Genomic DNA, 15,559 nt, shown 5'->3' on the forward strand with positions numbered 1-15,559 from the left:
AGGACGATGGGCATCCTTGAGCAACGATATAAAAATAAAAATTATATCTGAAGTTACCGTTTTTCCTTCAATGTGTTGTTTTCCAAACACCAAAATTAGCACATTGGTGGTAAACATGCCAAAAGTCTCGAATATGCTAAAATTCTTCCAACAAGTCGTTTATCAAACTGCCTTTTTATCTCTTTCTAATGTCAAATATTAACTTTGCTGCATACAAGGCGTATAAAATCGTAATAAAAGAAAAAAAGAAGCCAGAAACTTTAAAGTATTAAGGTGTTTAGTTTTTTCAAACAAAACCCCGACAAATATTACTGTTTTATCATCACCTTGTTAAAGGTTGAACGTGTTCGTTGCAACTTGCAATTAACATAATGACATCATATTACCCTATAACACCTTACAAAGAAATCAACCTTCGATTGTCAAATTATTTAAAATGAACATAAATTTAGACGTGCCAATCGTTCTACAACTAGAGTTATAAAACGAAAAAACTTCATTTCATTCACAAAAAACAATAATGTTATACGTGGGAGGAGCAGTTAAATACGGAGTAAAAAAACATAAAATATAAAAATTCCGTAAATATATGGCTAATCACACATGTAAAGAAATAAACGACCCTTGTAAACTCGTACCGCTCGAATCCGCGCGCTCGCTAAACCAGATAATATACTCCGAAACCGGAAAAAAAAGCTCTAACTCAGTCGAAGGGCGGGAAAATATAAACCATTCCCGCAAAAACATTAGACTGCTCGTTTTAAGTTACCAATTTACGATCATAAACCCTAGAAATTTCATTATCCCTAAATCAATATGAAATCAATTTTTGCCCTAAATTCTACAATCACTCAAAAATTCATCATATCTTCTCATAAATTGACAGCGCTCCTTTCACAATCGATCGAAAATGGCTAAATCGCGGATCACAAATTCGGCGCACACGATTTCACAAAATCTGGTATATGAATTCGTTCAATTATTCAATCGATTTTTAATTGCTCGTACTAGATAATTCGATATACTAGTATTGATATTGACATTTGTGATTAATTTTGCGTAGAACCCTAATTTTCCCCCATTTATGAAGATGACTGCGAAATCAATTAGTATCGACGCGGCAAAATTTCGAGGTTAGATTTTTCGACTGATTTTTCTATATGATCATAATTACGGCATTGAATTCTTGTTCTGGTACATTGTATATGCTGCAATTATTCGTATAATACTGCAAAATTCAATGGAAATTAATTATCTGACCGCATATATAGGTGCTGAAATTGAGATGTTATACAGTAATTCAATTCGCTTATTAATTCTTTATCTAATCTAATTCATTTATGATTTGATTTGAAAAAGTCGTGAAGCTAATTACTCCAAAACTAATTGTGGTTATGAATCGAGTATTAGAGAGTAGAGACCCACTAATTAATACGGAGTACTTCGTATAATGACCGCCTAAGGGTAAGATTATTGGTAGTCTTGAAACAAGATTTTGGTAAGTCTTAAGACAAGACTCACTCAAGACTACCAATAATCTACCCTAATCTTGACAAAGTCTTAAAGCTGAGTCTTGAAAATCCAAGACTAATTTAAAACTTTGGGTGAGTCTTGACCCACCTTAAAAGGAAATTAACCAATGAGTAAATCACATGTGGCATTTCTTTTTTGTGAAAAAAAGAGTAAAGTGGAAAAGTAGAGTCTAAGGTGAGTCTGTCGGATAATGTATAAAGTCTGAGATAAGTCTGAACAATAAAGAAATAATAGAGGTTAGTGGAAAACTGGTGTGGCAGAGTCTTAAGACTTGAAAGAGTTTTACTGATAATCTCACCTAAGTTTGCAAATTGCGAATTGGTGTAAACTTAGGTTGAATTTAGGGCCATCAGATCATCTGTCTCAATTTTGTGTCTCTTGATCTTATTGTTATAATACCTTGAATTCGTTAGTTGCCACTTCGAATGACTGTTTGGGGGTTTTCCATAGTTTTTCGATTTAGATTATAGAGAGTTTCCTATATCTACTCTATCTCTAAGTAAGAAATTTGTAACTCCTCCATATTGATCTCTCCTTTTGCCTCGTGCACGTAGCTAACGGACCGTTAGTGAATCACGTAAATTTGTGTGTTACTTTCTTTACCTTTTCTTTTATCTTTTACAAACATTGGTAATACATTGACCTTTATATAACTAAAGAGATGGTAGATTATATATCATACTAATATTGTGTCACATGAAGAAGATAACATAACAGGATATGAAACACAAAGTGTGACAAATGATCTCAACTCGTGTTCGAGATGGATCAAATTTAGACTAAACTAGATGGTTCATGTGAAAAGTTCGAATTGGTCCAATTAAAATTCAATTTCAAAAATCCGTCTGGAATTCAATTTCGAATTTCAATTTCTTATTTCTTAATGATGCTTGGGAAGCTCATATGATTTGGAATTGGGAGGGGCGGCTTGGGTCTGGGTGGGTGAAGGTCTTTGAAAATATTTCTGATTGGAAATATTGTGAACTTATTATACAAGTAGTTGGTCTTGCTCCAAACGAGTAATTTTGGTCTGAAGCAATAAGACGGAATTTTGTAACCATTTTACAATCAAATGTGACCACTATTAAAAAACAAGTTACCATAAGCGGTAAAATTGGTTGTACCATTACGATTACATTTAACCATAACATGGTCACATATGCCCGTCTGAAGCTTCAAACGAAAAGTGACCATCTGAAATAAGAATTTGTGTTATACAAGATTAAATAGTGATGGAATTGATAAGGAAGTAAGACCAATTCCAGTGGCTTTCCAAATGCTTGATATATATATATATATATCAACTACGAAATAAAATTCCAATTCCTGATCTCCAAAGGACCAAACATACCATAAAATAAAGACAAATTCTTATTTAAGACGAACTGTTTTTCCGTCTGAAATAAGACCAACAAAATGTTGCCATTTTTTAAGAGAATGTAACCATTTAATCCACAAAATGTTATCACTAAAGGTGTTATATTTTACCCTGAAAATGATATGAAAAATAATGGCAACATGTTATCAGAAAATAACAATATTTTATTGTAAAATAACATGTTACTTGTCTTATTTCAGACGGGAAACAGCTGTCTGAAGCAAGACGCGGTAAAATAAAATGGTTATGGACCTAAGATGCTAGGAGTGTTGAAGATTTATACGAGTGTTAAGATAATATTAGGAATAAATGCGAGAGTTTTAAAGTAGATTGTGGAAATTCAAGACTACTTTTGAAACTTCTGAATTACAATTGGTTTTAATATTTTGGTAGTGGAAAACTGGGTCGTATATATTGTTGTAGATTATTTTGTATGTTTTAAAAGTAGGAATATATATATAAGAGTATTAATTGATTCTTCAAAATAAAAGGGAAATATTAATCTTAAAACACATTTTGGGTATGAGAATAAAAGTAGTTCAAGTTCCCTCACATAATACATTTTGGATTTGAAGAATGGTTTATATTTTGAAGAATGAATAATATACATGTTTCCATTTCAAATAGAATCAAAGACTTTTTTTTACTTTGGATATGAATTTTGATGAAATAAAGTGAAATGGTTCATTAAAGTATTGGCTCTTCTTTCTATGGTGAAGTAGCAATCCTTTGTTGTAATTTTCGATGCAATCCATCTTGAGTCATTCATAAACAATTTCTTTTTGTTGCTAACACAAGGATAAACAATTTCTTTATATAAAGTTCTTCTTTTTCCATATCATATTTTAGTAATTTCAATGTTTAAGAACTTTTGTTTACAATAGATCACATTTATATAAAGTTCTTAGATTAAAAATAGATTATATGTAATTGGCCTTTTACATTTTTCAAAGTCATATTTATTGGTCCCCAAATTCCAATATGTAACAAACTAAGTTCTTATTTAGAACTTGGTTCTTTATTTTAAGAACACTTTTAGTTGCAATAGAGGAACTTTATAATTTGGGGTTCTTAGTGAAGACCCCATGAATAAGAACCATTATTGCTATTGCACATACCATTAACTTAATAATCGTGGGAGTTATTTAGACACTAAAGTAATATTATTATTATTATAGATAATGCACATACCATTAACTTAAGCTTTTTGCTAACATCAAATCAGTGATTTTCTTTTGTTTTGTCAAGCAAAAATTAATTGAAAATTTACTTTGTTGTTGGTTATTAACATGTGACTTTATATGTCACTATTCGAGTTCTACAGTAATAGTCATGTCTACGAAGACTATATTATAGACATTAGTCAAAAGTAGATTAATTTGTGCAATGACATAGTAGACTATACAGTATACACCATGGTAGTTGAAAGCAAAACAAATGACCAATTAAGCTCATTTTTAATACTCGTAATAAATAAGTGTGAATTTTTTTTTTTTTTTTTTTTTTTTTTTTTTTTTTTGTAGCTGTAGATAGATAACAACATAATGTGTTTAACTTCTCCGTTCTAGTCAATACATTTTTACTACATACATGAATCTAATCAATATATACGCTGAAAGATTTGTTTATGATAATTATATCGTACACGTGTATACACTAATAATTCTGTCATGAATCTAATCAATATATACGTTGAAAGATTTGTTTATGATAATTATATCGTACACGTGTATATACTAATAATTCTGTAATTCGGCTCCATAATAGTCACTAGTGTATTTTTTGGAAAAAAAACATGTTAAATTCTCTTTATGCATTCAAATTATTTATTACTCGGTATCTTATTATCAGCCCTATAAATATGTTAATCTCATTTCCATTTATTTATCTAGATTTTATCACATCAGTATCTCATTATACATACTATCATACAAACAAGAGTATATCATTACATGTCCATGTCTAGTTACAAATTTAATTATCTACCTCTTGCGGAGTACTTGATTTAGGTTTGTACAGACAGACTTTTTGGGTGCTAAGATCCAAAGTCGAGAGGGAAACAGCCCAGATCGGCTTGATGTCTACATGTCTACACTATTGTTGTGTTCAATTTCATAGTTTTCTCAGCATGTGACATGCTTACCTTTCTTACATCTAGAAAGAGAAACTTTCACATTAGTAGGACAAGTTTTCCATGAGATGACACAAATGACAATTGATCTCCCTTAACCCCGTCATATCCGTCTTCAAATATTACTCATATCATGCAAGTTGATTGAACAAGAGTTTATCATTTTCTAAGCATACTTTTTTTTTCCTTATCATTTGTTTGTCGTCTTAAACAAGAATTTGTACGGATAAAAACGGATGCCTAAAGTAGGGAACAACGGAAGGTTGAAGAAAAAAAAGAGTCAACCGACGTTTTTGTTTTATTAAATAGCTGTGTGTGAACTTAGTACAGTAGTAGTATTTGCATATTGTGTTGTACCTATTGTTGTAATTGTAAGGCTTCGAAAATTCCACATAAACTGTCCCTTTTATCTTCACCTTTGTTCCCCTTAATTCATCATCTCTCTTCTCTCTCTCTCTCTCTCTATCCCTATTTCTTCACCTAAAAGTCTCTCTAACTTTTTGGTAAAGATGATAGGAGCATCTTCTTCATCCTCTCCCAATTGTCAAACCTTGCAGATTCCCCTTTACACAAACGACACTTTTTTCCTTTTTTAATTCCAACCTCTTACTTAGGGTTTTTCTTCTCACTAATACCACCATTACAACCTCTTTATCCGTTTTATACTTAAGACGGATATAATTGTCTTAAGAAAGACCAACCGTACCCTCATATAATACTAGTATATAAACATTAAACTAGAGGCTGATTTAGTATTAAGAACTCTTAATAAATACTCATAGTAGTATTAGTCTTAGTAACAACACTAATTTTCTTTCTTTCTCTATCTTTCTGTTTGTTGTCATTTAAGAGAGGAATTGCAGACATTTGGACACTCTTCAGTCTTCACCTTGTGTCTTCTCTCTTTATCTCCTCTCTTAAATAACATTTTTTGTTTTTTGTTTTTATGTCATACCCATTTCATCATTTCATCTCATTTATATTGGGTTGTACTTAAAAATTCAATCTTTATTAAAAAAAGTAGAAAAAGTTGGTGTCTTTTTTCATGAGTTTTGGAGGGTTTCTCGATAACAGTGCTGCTTCTTCTTCTGGTGTTGTTGGTGGTGGAGACGGCGGTGGTAGTGGTGGTGGTGGTGGTGGAAGAATAGCTGGTGATAATACATCATCATACATAAACGATAATAACAACAACATGCCACCTGGTGCCATTACTCACTCTTCTCTTGTGGGTCCAACCTCATCCTTCAACAAGCCTTCTTCTTTTTTCAACTCTCCTGGCCTTTCCCTTGCTCTTGTATAGTTTTACCTCTCTTTACTTCACTCACTCAATCAGTTAGTCTTGCATAAGACGGTTATAATCTTACCATGAGACCGTCTTATCCAAGCCATTGTTTTCGCTCATTAATTTTTGATATTTATTGTGTATGGAGCTGATTTTTTATTTTTTATCTTTTTAATTGGGGGCAGCAAACTGGGATGGAGGGACAGGAAGTGACAAGATTGGGAGAACAGAATTATGAAGGAAATGGAAATAATAATAATAATAATAATAACAATAATGTTGGAGTGGGGATGAGAAGAAGTAGAGAAGATGATCATGATAGTAGATCTGGAAGTGATAATTTAGAAGGTGCTTCTGGTGATGATCAAGATATTGCTGACCTTCCTCCTAGAAAGAAAAGATATCACCGACACACTCCTCAACAAATCCAAGAGCTTGAATCGTAAATTTATTTTTTACTTTCTCTTACGGTTTTATTTATTCTCCGTTTCATTAGATTGTTTACGTTTTTCAAAATATGTGTGTAATTGAGGGAGTGTATGGTATTCTTTGTTTATGTAGTGTGTTTAAAGAGTGTCCTCATCCTGATGAGAAGCAAAGGTTGGAGCTTAGCAAAAGGCTTTGTCTTGAGACGAGACAAGTCAAGTTTTGGTTTCAAAATCGCCGTACTCAGATGAAGGTTTGTCGATTGTAATACGAGTATCAATCTTGGTGATTCATGAAGGATGATAAGGATGATATATAGTGATTTTAATTCTGATGGTGTAATTTGCTTGTGTGTTTGTAGACTCAATTGGAGAGGCATGAGAATTCTATTCTAAGGCAAGAGAATGACAAGATAAGAGCAGAAAACATGTCCATAAGAGAAGCCATGAGGAACCCAATGTGTACCAACTGTGGTGGACCCGCGATAATTGGTAACATTTCAATAGAAGAGCAACACCTTAGGATTGAAAATGCCCGATTGAAGGACGAGTTAGACCGGGTTTGTGTGTTAGCGAGTAAGTTCCTAGGTCGTCCCGTGTCATCCATGTCTACTATATCTGGGTCCATGGGTCAGCAACAAATGCCAAGTTCAGCCTTGGAACTTGGCGTTGGTACCAATGGTTACGACCACTTAACCACTGTCACATCTACAATGCCTTTAGCTCCGGACTTTGGTAGTGGCATATCCAATTCTTTGCCTATTGTATCTCCCACGAAAGCGACTACTAATATGGGGGGAATTGAGAGGTCTATGTACTTGGAATTGGCTTTGGGTGCCATGGATGAACTTGTTAAGATGGCCCAGACTGATGAACCTGTATGGATGAGGAGCATGGATTCCGGTGGAAGAGAAATTTTGAACCATGATGAGTATATGAGATCTTTCAATTCTTGCATTGGATTGAAGCCTAATGGATTTGTTAACGAAGCTTCTCGGGAAACCGGCATGGTTATCATCAACAGCCTAGCCCTTGTTGAAACCTTGATGGATTCGGTGAGCATTTAGATTAGTTTCCCTTTAATCTCGTGTCTCAATCTATATTACTCCGACTCTTCTAATTTCCTCGCGTACCCGTGTCCGACACTCGACCCTCGAACATGGGTATGACCCTTGGACACTTCATTTTAGACCAAAATATGCATATTTTTCAAAAACATTAGCCGAGTCCGACACTTGGACACGCACCCGTGTCGGATACTTCTACACGAGTCCGAGTAACATAGGTCTCAATTGGTCCCGGAAATGGTGGGTAGGGGGTTTGATGTTCGCAGCCTTAGCCGATGTTTGCCACACACAGATGTTTTAATAGTTTCACTTATCAGGAAATGTTGCTAAATGACATTTTTATTTGACAATCCATGGTTTAATTTTGATTTTAATGCATCAGAATCGTTGGACGGAGATGTTTCCGGGCATAGTGGCTAGGGCTTCGACAACGGATGTGATATCTAATGGAATGGGAGGAACAAGAAATGGTGCTCTTCAGCTGGTATTTAATTAAACCATCTTAATCAAATTTATTAGCAGTATTTATTTAACTTTAATTTGATTAATGTAATAATAATAATAATGTCTAATTAGATACTAATTAGCTCTTATCCATCATACAATGATTTAATTGTTTTTTTATTAGATGCACGCGGAGCTTCAAGTGCTATCTCCTTTGGTACCGGTACGTGTGGTGAACTTTCTAAGGTTCTGTAAGCAACACGCAGAGGGGGTGTGGGCGGTTGTTGACGTGTCCATCGACTGCATCCCAGAAAGTTCCGGCTCAGCGACATACATTAACTGCCGGAGACTTCCTTCAGGATGTGTTGTTCAAGATATGCCAAACGGCTATTCTAAGGTACCACAATGTTTTACCTTAGTAGTAATTACACACATAATTCTGATTTATTCCCTTTTTGATTATTATGTCTCGTTTCTTGTGTTGATCCCAAGTTTGGTGTCCTTTCTACTTTAGCCTTTAATGAGTTTGTTGCAACTGCAATTTGGGTCTTCTAGCTGTTTGCATTTAGAACCCATTTAATTTTGTGAAAGTAACATTTAATCACATCATCTGAGTGTTTTATGAGTTGGTCTTAGATCTACCTAAGTCATTATTTCTTTCTTGTTTTATTGATAGGCATACTGTTTTCGTCTCACATCTAAGACCGTAACTTACTCGCAATACTCCGTAATAAGTTTTTTGTACATGCATTTATATTTTTTTGTTGTGTAGTTTTTTTGTTAAGCTCGTGCATCTATGATTCTTGTTTGTCTGGTGATCGATTAATTACGTGATCATAAGGTTCTTAACCTCGATTTGTTTGAAAATAATTATAATTAAATAGTACTAGCTTCTTCAGAATCTTCACCCAGTTTTGTTTATTCAAGTAGATGCTTCTTTTATGGCACATATTTTGCTATCCTCAAGTTTTGACAATGCCTTGTTTCTTGCCCAATACTTGTATATTTTATATGAATGCGTCAGAGGATCGAGGATTCAGCCATTGTTTAATGAATAGAAGCCTCTTATCCTTATTTTCTGCACCTTGAACATAATAATTTCCACAGAATTATCTACTATAAAGTACAGTAAACAAATGCCTTGTAATCTACAAACATAGGGTGATTAAACTAATGTATTCGATGTTTCTATTCCGATTCCAGATGCAGCCTCGGTCATCTTCTTGAGCTGGAATCTGGATATATAAAATGAAACACAAAAACTCAAATATGTTTTTTTTTTAAACTGTACAATGACCCTTTTCCACATTATACATCTCATTTAATACTTGTATATTGTACAATACAACGTCTTAAGCAACACCAACTAAAAATGAAAATATATAATCAGTCATATATCTAAAGTATATCCATTCTCGCATGATTCGTCTATTTAAATTGTTCTAAACTACTAAGATTAAAGTGTTTTCCAGATTCAATAAGATTTAGATGTGAGGGTGAAGGAATAAACTCATTAAGAGTAAGCTTGATCAGTCATCAATTAATCTTCTTGTCTTGCCCCATTATTTACGTTTTCTTAAATAATTTTTTATTTAAAACGAGCTTTGGTGGATTCAATTTCATATATTTTGCTCAATTTTTCATTTTTTTTGGTATAGAAGCCGTTCAATCATTTGTTTATCTTTTAGACCAATTTTTTTTTGTATGAAGACCGTTTTATGTTAAATAATGACCATTTTAAGCTGCGTACATCCGAACTCCCTTATACTGTAATTTGCGGGAGCCATTGAGGCATTGGGGTGGTACTAATGTTGTGTTGTGTTGATGTGTCACCTACCCTTAAGCCTAATAACTTAATATGTTGGTGTAACTGCTCACTGAAGACTTTGTAGTCAAAAACCCAAGACTGTCAATTTTGTTCTCATCCAGTTTCTATGCTTTTGTTTCTATGAATATACCATATCTCGATGCCAGCCTGCCCTCCAGATTACCTTGCTGCATTGGGAACTAATTTATCTCATTGAACTCTAGCCTGTTTGTTTAATGTCCTCCCTTATTGTTATTATCTGCGAACATCGTAGAGTGCAACGGACAAAAAGTGACCACTCTATGTTAAAAAGTGAAAAACCTTTTAAAGTCCGCACTATAATAATGAGTGGTCATTTATTTAACATGAAATGGTCTTCATGTCGGCGTACCATTACGACGGTCTCATAGTATAATTTGAGTTACGAGTAATAACGAGTAATATTTTATTGAGACCAATCTTGAAACTATATCCAAGATTCAACTGACATAAGTGTGGTATTTTAGAATATTTATATCATTTCTTAGACACTATACTGTCGTATCATATGATTATTTTAAGACCCATTTGCAATTATTTGTTTTCTAATAATTTTATGTTAATATTAAACTACAATGTTTGATTTAATTTATAGAAGTAATCTTCTATTCTCCCTTGCTTGCGCCGTCTCTGATGTTTATTTTGTCAGAATTCTGATTGTATATTTGTTTTCCCTTTGAACGTTATTTTGTCCTCAAACTCAACTCAATTTGACTGTGTATTAACTAGTCTAATCTCATGCAAACCTGTCAATTGAATCATTTAGATCAGACTTGGACAAGGTCGTTGTGGTTCGTTTCATGTTCGAGTCATTTCTGGTTGGGGGTCGAGTCCAAATTATTAAGATTTTCATTTCAATTACATCATTTCGAGTCACGTACTCACGCATTGTCACCATTATTCGGGTTTGGTTTTTTTTAGCTGCTTTTGCACTTTGACGTTCAGCTTGATCAGTCGCATTGCTTAAGTTTTGTCATAGTCTAATTTGATGGTAAACCAACTATTGTTTTCTTTTGTCATACTCCGTTGAATAATTCGAACATAAAACGCAGCATATTAAATACTGAAATTACATTCCGATGATTTTAACATACAAAATCAATGAAATGATGGTGTAGGTAACATGGGTGGAGCATGCTGAATATGATGATAGTAGCATTCATCAGCTGTATAGGCCGTTAGTCAGTGCTGGCTTGGGATTTGGCGCACAGAGGTGGATTGCTACTCTTCAAAGACAATGCGAGTGCCTAGCTATCCTCATGTCCTCCACCGTACCCTCTGGAGATCACACGGGTAATCACCCTCCTTTCACCCCTTTTGACCATACCTTGATATTTATGGGCTCTTCTTATTTGTTACACGTTTAATTGTCTATGAAATATTGGTCTTTTTGTTGTGGGGGAATGCACGTTCACAGCCTCTTTAATCTTTATTTTCTCGTACTCTAGGCATCCCTTTCCTCGTATTATAACCCGCTATATTTTTATTTATCTTTAATTTTGGGATATGATAGATTAAAAATATCTACTTGTTCCATAAACTTGGTTGCTGGTCATGTGAAAATAATCTCAGTGATTAACACAATTAGAGTTAAGGTTTTTCACTGTCTCTGATCTGACCCTTTGTCACGTCCCAAACGAGAGCTACCGAGACAAGAATAATATTATTGGTAATATGGTGAAGCTAAACTAATGCGATCCAAATGCAGCTATAACAGCAAGTGGGCGCAGAAGCATGTTAAAGCTGGCACAAAGGATGACCAACAACTTCTGTGTCGGAGTATGCGCCTCAACAGTACATCAATGGAACAAACTCAACATGGGCAACGTAGACGAGAACGTCAGGGTCATGACTCGAAAGAGCATTGACGACCCTGGTGAGCCTCAGGGAATTGTCCTAAGCGCTGCCACTTCAGTATGGCTTCCAGTCTCCCCTCAAAGACTTTTTGACTTCCTGCGCGATGAACGTTTCAGAAGCGAGTGGGACATCTTATCCAACGGTGGACCCATGCAGGAGATGGCTCACATCGCCAAGGGCCAAGATCAAGGCAACTGCGTCTCCCTCCTTCGAGCTAATGTATGTTTACTTTATTACCCTTTAAAAATTACCCTTTAATAATTACCCTTTAAGAATTATTTCACTGTGGTGATATTTTTTAGGTGATTTGGTTCAGAATATGCATGTTTTTTTTCTTGCATTAGTATAGGTTTGTTTTTGGAATATAGCATGTGTCTTGGAGTGAAAGGTCAAAAGGCCTTTGTTTTTTGTTATGCTAATGGTTAAAAGTGTTGCAATCTAATATTGGAAGTATATATTGCTTTGGGACAGACTTAGTGACAGCCTTTTTCTTTTTAACCTATGGTTCTATTTACATCAGAAGGTTATCATGATAAAAGTCAAAATGTGGGGGACAGTCCATTTCAGTTTGTTTTTGGTGTGAAGGGTCGGTCAGCATTTGTGTGACCACTCAAACACAATTTTATTTTTCTCGAGATTAGGTACCACCCGGTGATGCCATCTCGTTTTCTTTTTATATAACAGGTTAATTTACTGTTATGAATACAATCAGTTTTTCACTATTCAGTAAAGTCGATTTAACCTGTTATAAGGATTAATAGAGTTGTCAAACCGGTTAGATATCTCGTTTTATGAAAGTAGCATCCGAATTTCATGTGAATTTGACAAAGAAAATGGTTGGATATTTATGACTTGCTTATGTGGACAGGCAATGAACCCGAACCAGAGCAGCATGCTAATACTGCAGGAAACATGCACAGACGCATCAGGATCGCTGGTAGTATACGCGCCAGTCGACATCCCTGCAATGCATGTGGTGATGAATGGTGGAGACTCTGCATATGTGGCACTTTTACCCTCCGGGTTCTCCATCGTCCCTGATGGGCCGGACTCCCGTGGGTCTAACAACCATGGTTTTGGCCCAAATAGGGTTGGTGGGTCCCTTCTTACCGTGGCCTTCCAAATACTTGTCAATAGCCTTCCAACAGCCAAGCTCACCGTAGAGTCAGTAGAGACCGTCAACAATCTAATCTCTTGCACTGTCCAGAAGATCAAGGCCGCTCTACATTGCGAAAATTAGCCACATCAAACGGCGGAGGTTGGTGTGAGCAACCATCCGATGTTGGGGAGGTTAATTTTCGCGATTTGAGATGGTATATAAATAAACTGTTTTTTTTTTGGATTGTAGCTATGATTTTACATAACACTGTTGAAGCGCGAAATCTGAGGTGTGAGTCAAGAACGAACCCGCGTGTATTAAACGCGACACCTTGCTATATACACGATATGGTGGAGAAATGAAAGCGGGTTTATAACAAGGTGGTGGTTCGGGTATTGACTCAAATCTAGATCCATATCATTGGTTTTTGTAGCTTAAATGTAATGATGTCAATTTTTTGTTGTCCAAAAATCTAATTGATTATCGAGTACGAATTAGTACTATATTTATGTAAGGTAACTTTTTAGGTACTGAATGTCTAATTGATTTGGTATGAGCATTGTCAAATAACTAGGCTACATGGATATTTGTTTCGAGAAATACTTATTTCTTTCGGGAGGACGTCCTCCTTACACTCAAAGGAGGAGGAGGACCGAAATGGAAATGAGAAGGATGGTACTCCTCCTTTAAGTATAAGGAGGACATTTTTCCGAGGACACAAGTATTTTTCATTTGTTTCGCCATCATTTTCCAAATAAACTACTTACTACCTCTCATTATTGAAGATGGTGTTGGTATTAATTGAAAGAGTGGGACTGTGGGAGGGAGTAAGATTTTAAGAAAATTGGCACGGTATCGAACATGGTTATGTAAAGGTACTCTTTCAACACAAATTCTTATTTGTAACAGTTATAAACTTGTAATATCTCACAATCATTTTCAATAATGTTACAAAAGAAAATGAGTTCCGAGACGTCATAAGCTTGATACCAACTTACCATCACAACCAAGAATAGCTTATTATGATTTGGGAAGAACTTTGTCAAATCAAAAATTCTCATTTATAACGGATAAAATCTGTCATTTTAAAGAGACGTCAGATAAAGGGGAAAGTGGAGGGCAAGTGAGGAGGTGCTTTTTTTAAGAGGTCTTTTTGAAAAGACTGTCACAAGCAAAACTCTTTGTTGTCAAATGTCTAAGCTACATGGATATTTGTTTCGGCATCATTCTGTAGGTGTTATGTTTATCACCATACAAACGACATCAACAATTTAACAAAATTGGCACGAAAATGCAGATGTCAAGTAGCTTAACTGATAAAGTCATGTGAGATGATACTCAAGTCTCTCTTCTAGTCTCGTCAACATTAAATTTACCAATGTACTACTTACTCATTACACCATCAAAGAATGGCATTGATGAGACACTTTTACATCGGACAAAGAATAACTTAATTACATATGGTCCTTTCCTTATAATGATTTTGAGATTATAATAACCAATATATTTGGTTTGAGATTAAATCCCAAAAAAGGGATGGATTTTCGCAATAAATGGTAGTGAAATTGAGAAATAGTCAGCTCTTTTGGGGCATCTATACAAGAAGGTACAACTGAGTAGGCTGTGTGTGTCAGTTCTTTTTGGCTGCATTTTCTGAAATGACTGGTGCATATGCACCTGCCATTGTACCACTCTTTTCTCATACGGAGTATCATCAACATCTGAATAAATAATATAATAAAAAAATAAATTCACAAAACAGAAAATAAAATAAATAAATAAAAAGCTTGAAAGGCAAGTTTCTGAAATTCTGACACTAGCATACCTTGCCTCCCTATAAGTCCTACTCCCTGCCGCCCTATGGGCTATGGCCTATGGTTATCATGAAGTCTCGTGCTTCACAAATTTTAGAATTAGACGATTTTATGTATGCATGGCAAAAAAAAAAAAAAAAAATAAGCTGAGTTGAACTGAAATTAAGACAGAAAGAACAAGGTTGTACTCCACAATTGAGAGAAAAGTGCAACAATTTAGCGAACCATTCGACTATAATTTGGAAAGAAATAACATACTCCTTTTAATCCAATTCAAACTACCCATTTAACTTTTCATGGTTTAGGAGACGATATTTTGACCACGTTTTTCTTCATTTATATATTACGGTGTATTTTTTAGTGTCGAAGTTATAATTTTGTTAAACTTCTTTTTATAACAAAAGTAAATATGTCAATTTTATGTATAAATTTTTAAAATTTAATTAAAAATAATCAATATTAATATTTAACAAGGTTAACTTTAAAAAATGAAAGGGTAGTTTGGATTGGATTGGATTGGATTGGAGGAGATATGTTATAATTCAGCCAAGTAATCCTTTTTCGACAATACTTGTCTCATTTCCTTGTTTACATTTTTGTTTTTTATGGAAAGTATTTTAATTAAATGTAAATAAATAATTGAAATACGAAATATATTCTTACAAATTTCAAACATTAAAAGA

The 15,559-nt window shown here is 34.5% G+C and overlaps 1 protein-coding gene across 2 annotated transcripts in view; it reads left to right on the forward strand.

Moving 5' to 3' along the window:
• Positions 1-13,592, forward strand: part of LOC141586056 (homeobox-leucine zipper protein ANTHOCYANINLESS 2-like) — a 37,897-nt gene extending 24,305 nt beyond the window's left edge. Inside the window, exons 1-9 of one of the 2 annotated variants that reach the window (XM_074407167.1) lie at positions 5,320-6,336; positions 6,510-6,766; positions 6,886-7,003; positions 7,112-7,804; positions 8,199-8,300; positions 8,445-8,657; positions 11,225-11,399; positions 11,815-12,182; positions 12,832-13,592. In XM_074407167.1, the coding sequence (XP_074263268.1) occupies positions 6,088-6,336; positions 6,510-6,766; positions 6,886-7,003; positions 7,112-7,804; positions 8,199-8,300; positions 8,445-8,657; positions 11,225-11,399; positions 11,815-12,182; positions 12,832-13,203 (2,547 nt within the window). In that variant the 5' untranslated portion in view covers positions 5,320-6,087 and the 3' untranslated portion in view covers positions 13,204-13,592. The other variant, XM_074407168.1, reaches the window with a different exon arrangement.
• The last annotated feature ends 1,967 nt before the right edge of the window (positions 13,593-15,559 follow it).

This window comes from Silene latifolia, chromosome 6 (assembly GCF_048544455.1).
Source record: "Silene latifolia isolate original U9 population chromosome 6, ASM4854445v1, whole genome shotgun sequence".
Taxonomy (NCBI): domain Eukaryota; kingdom Viridiplantae; phylum Streptophyta; class Magnoliopsida; order Caryophyllales; family Caryophyllaceae; genus Silene; species Silene latifolia.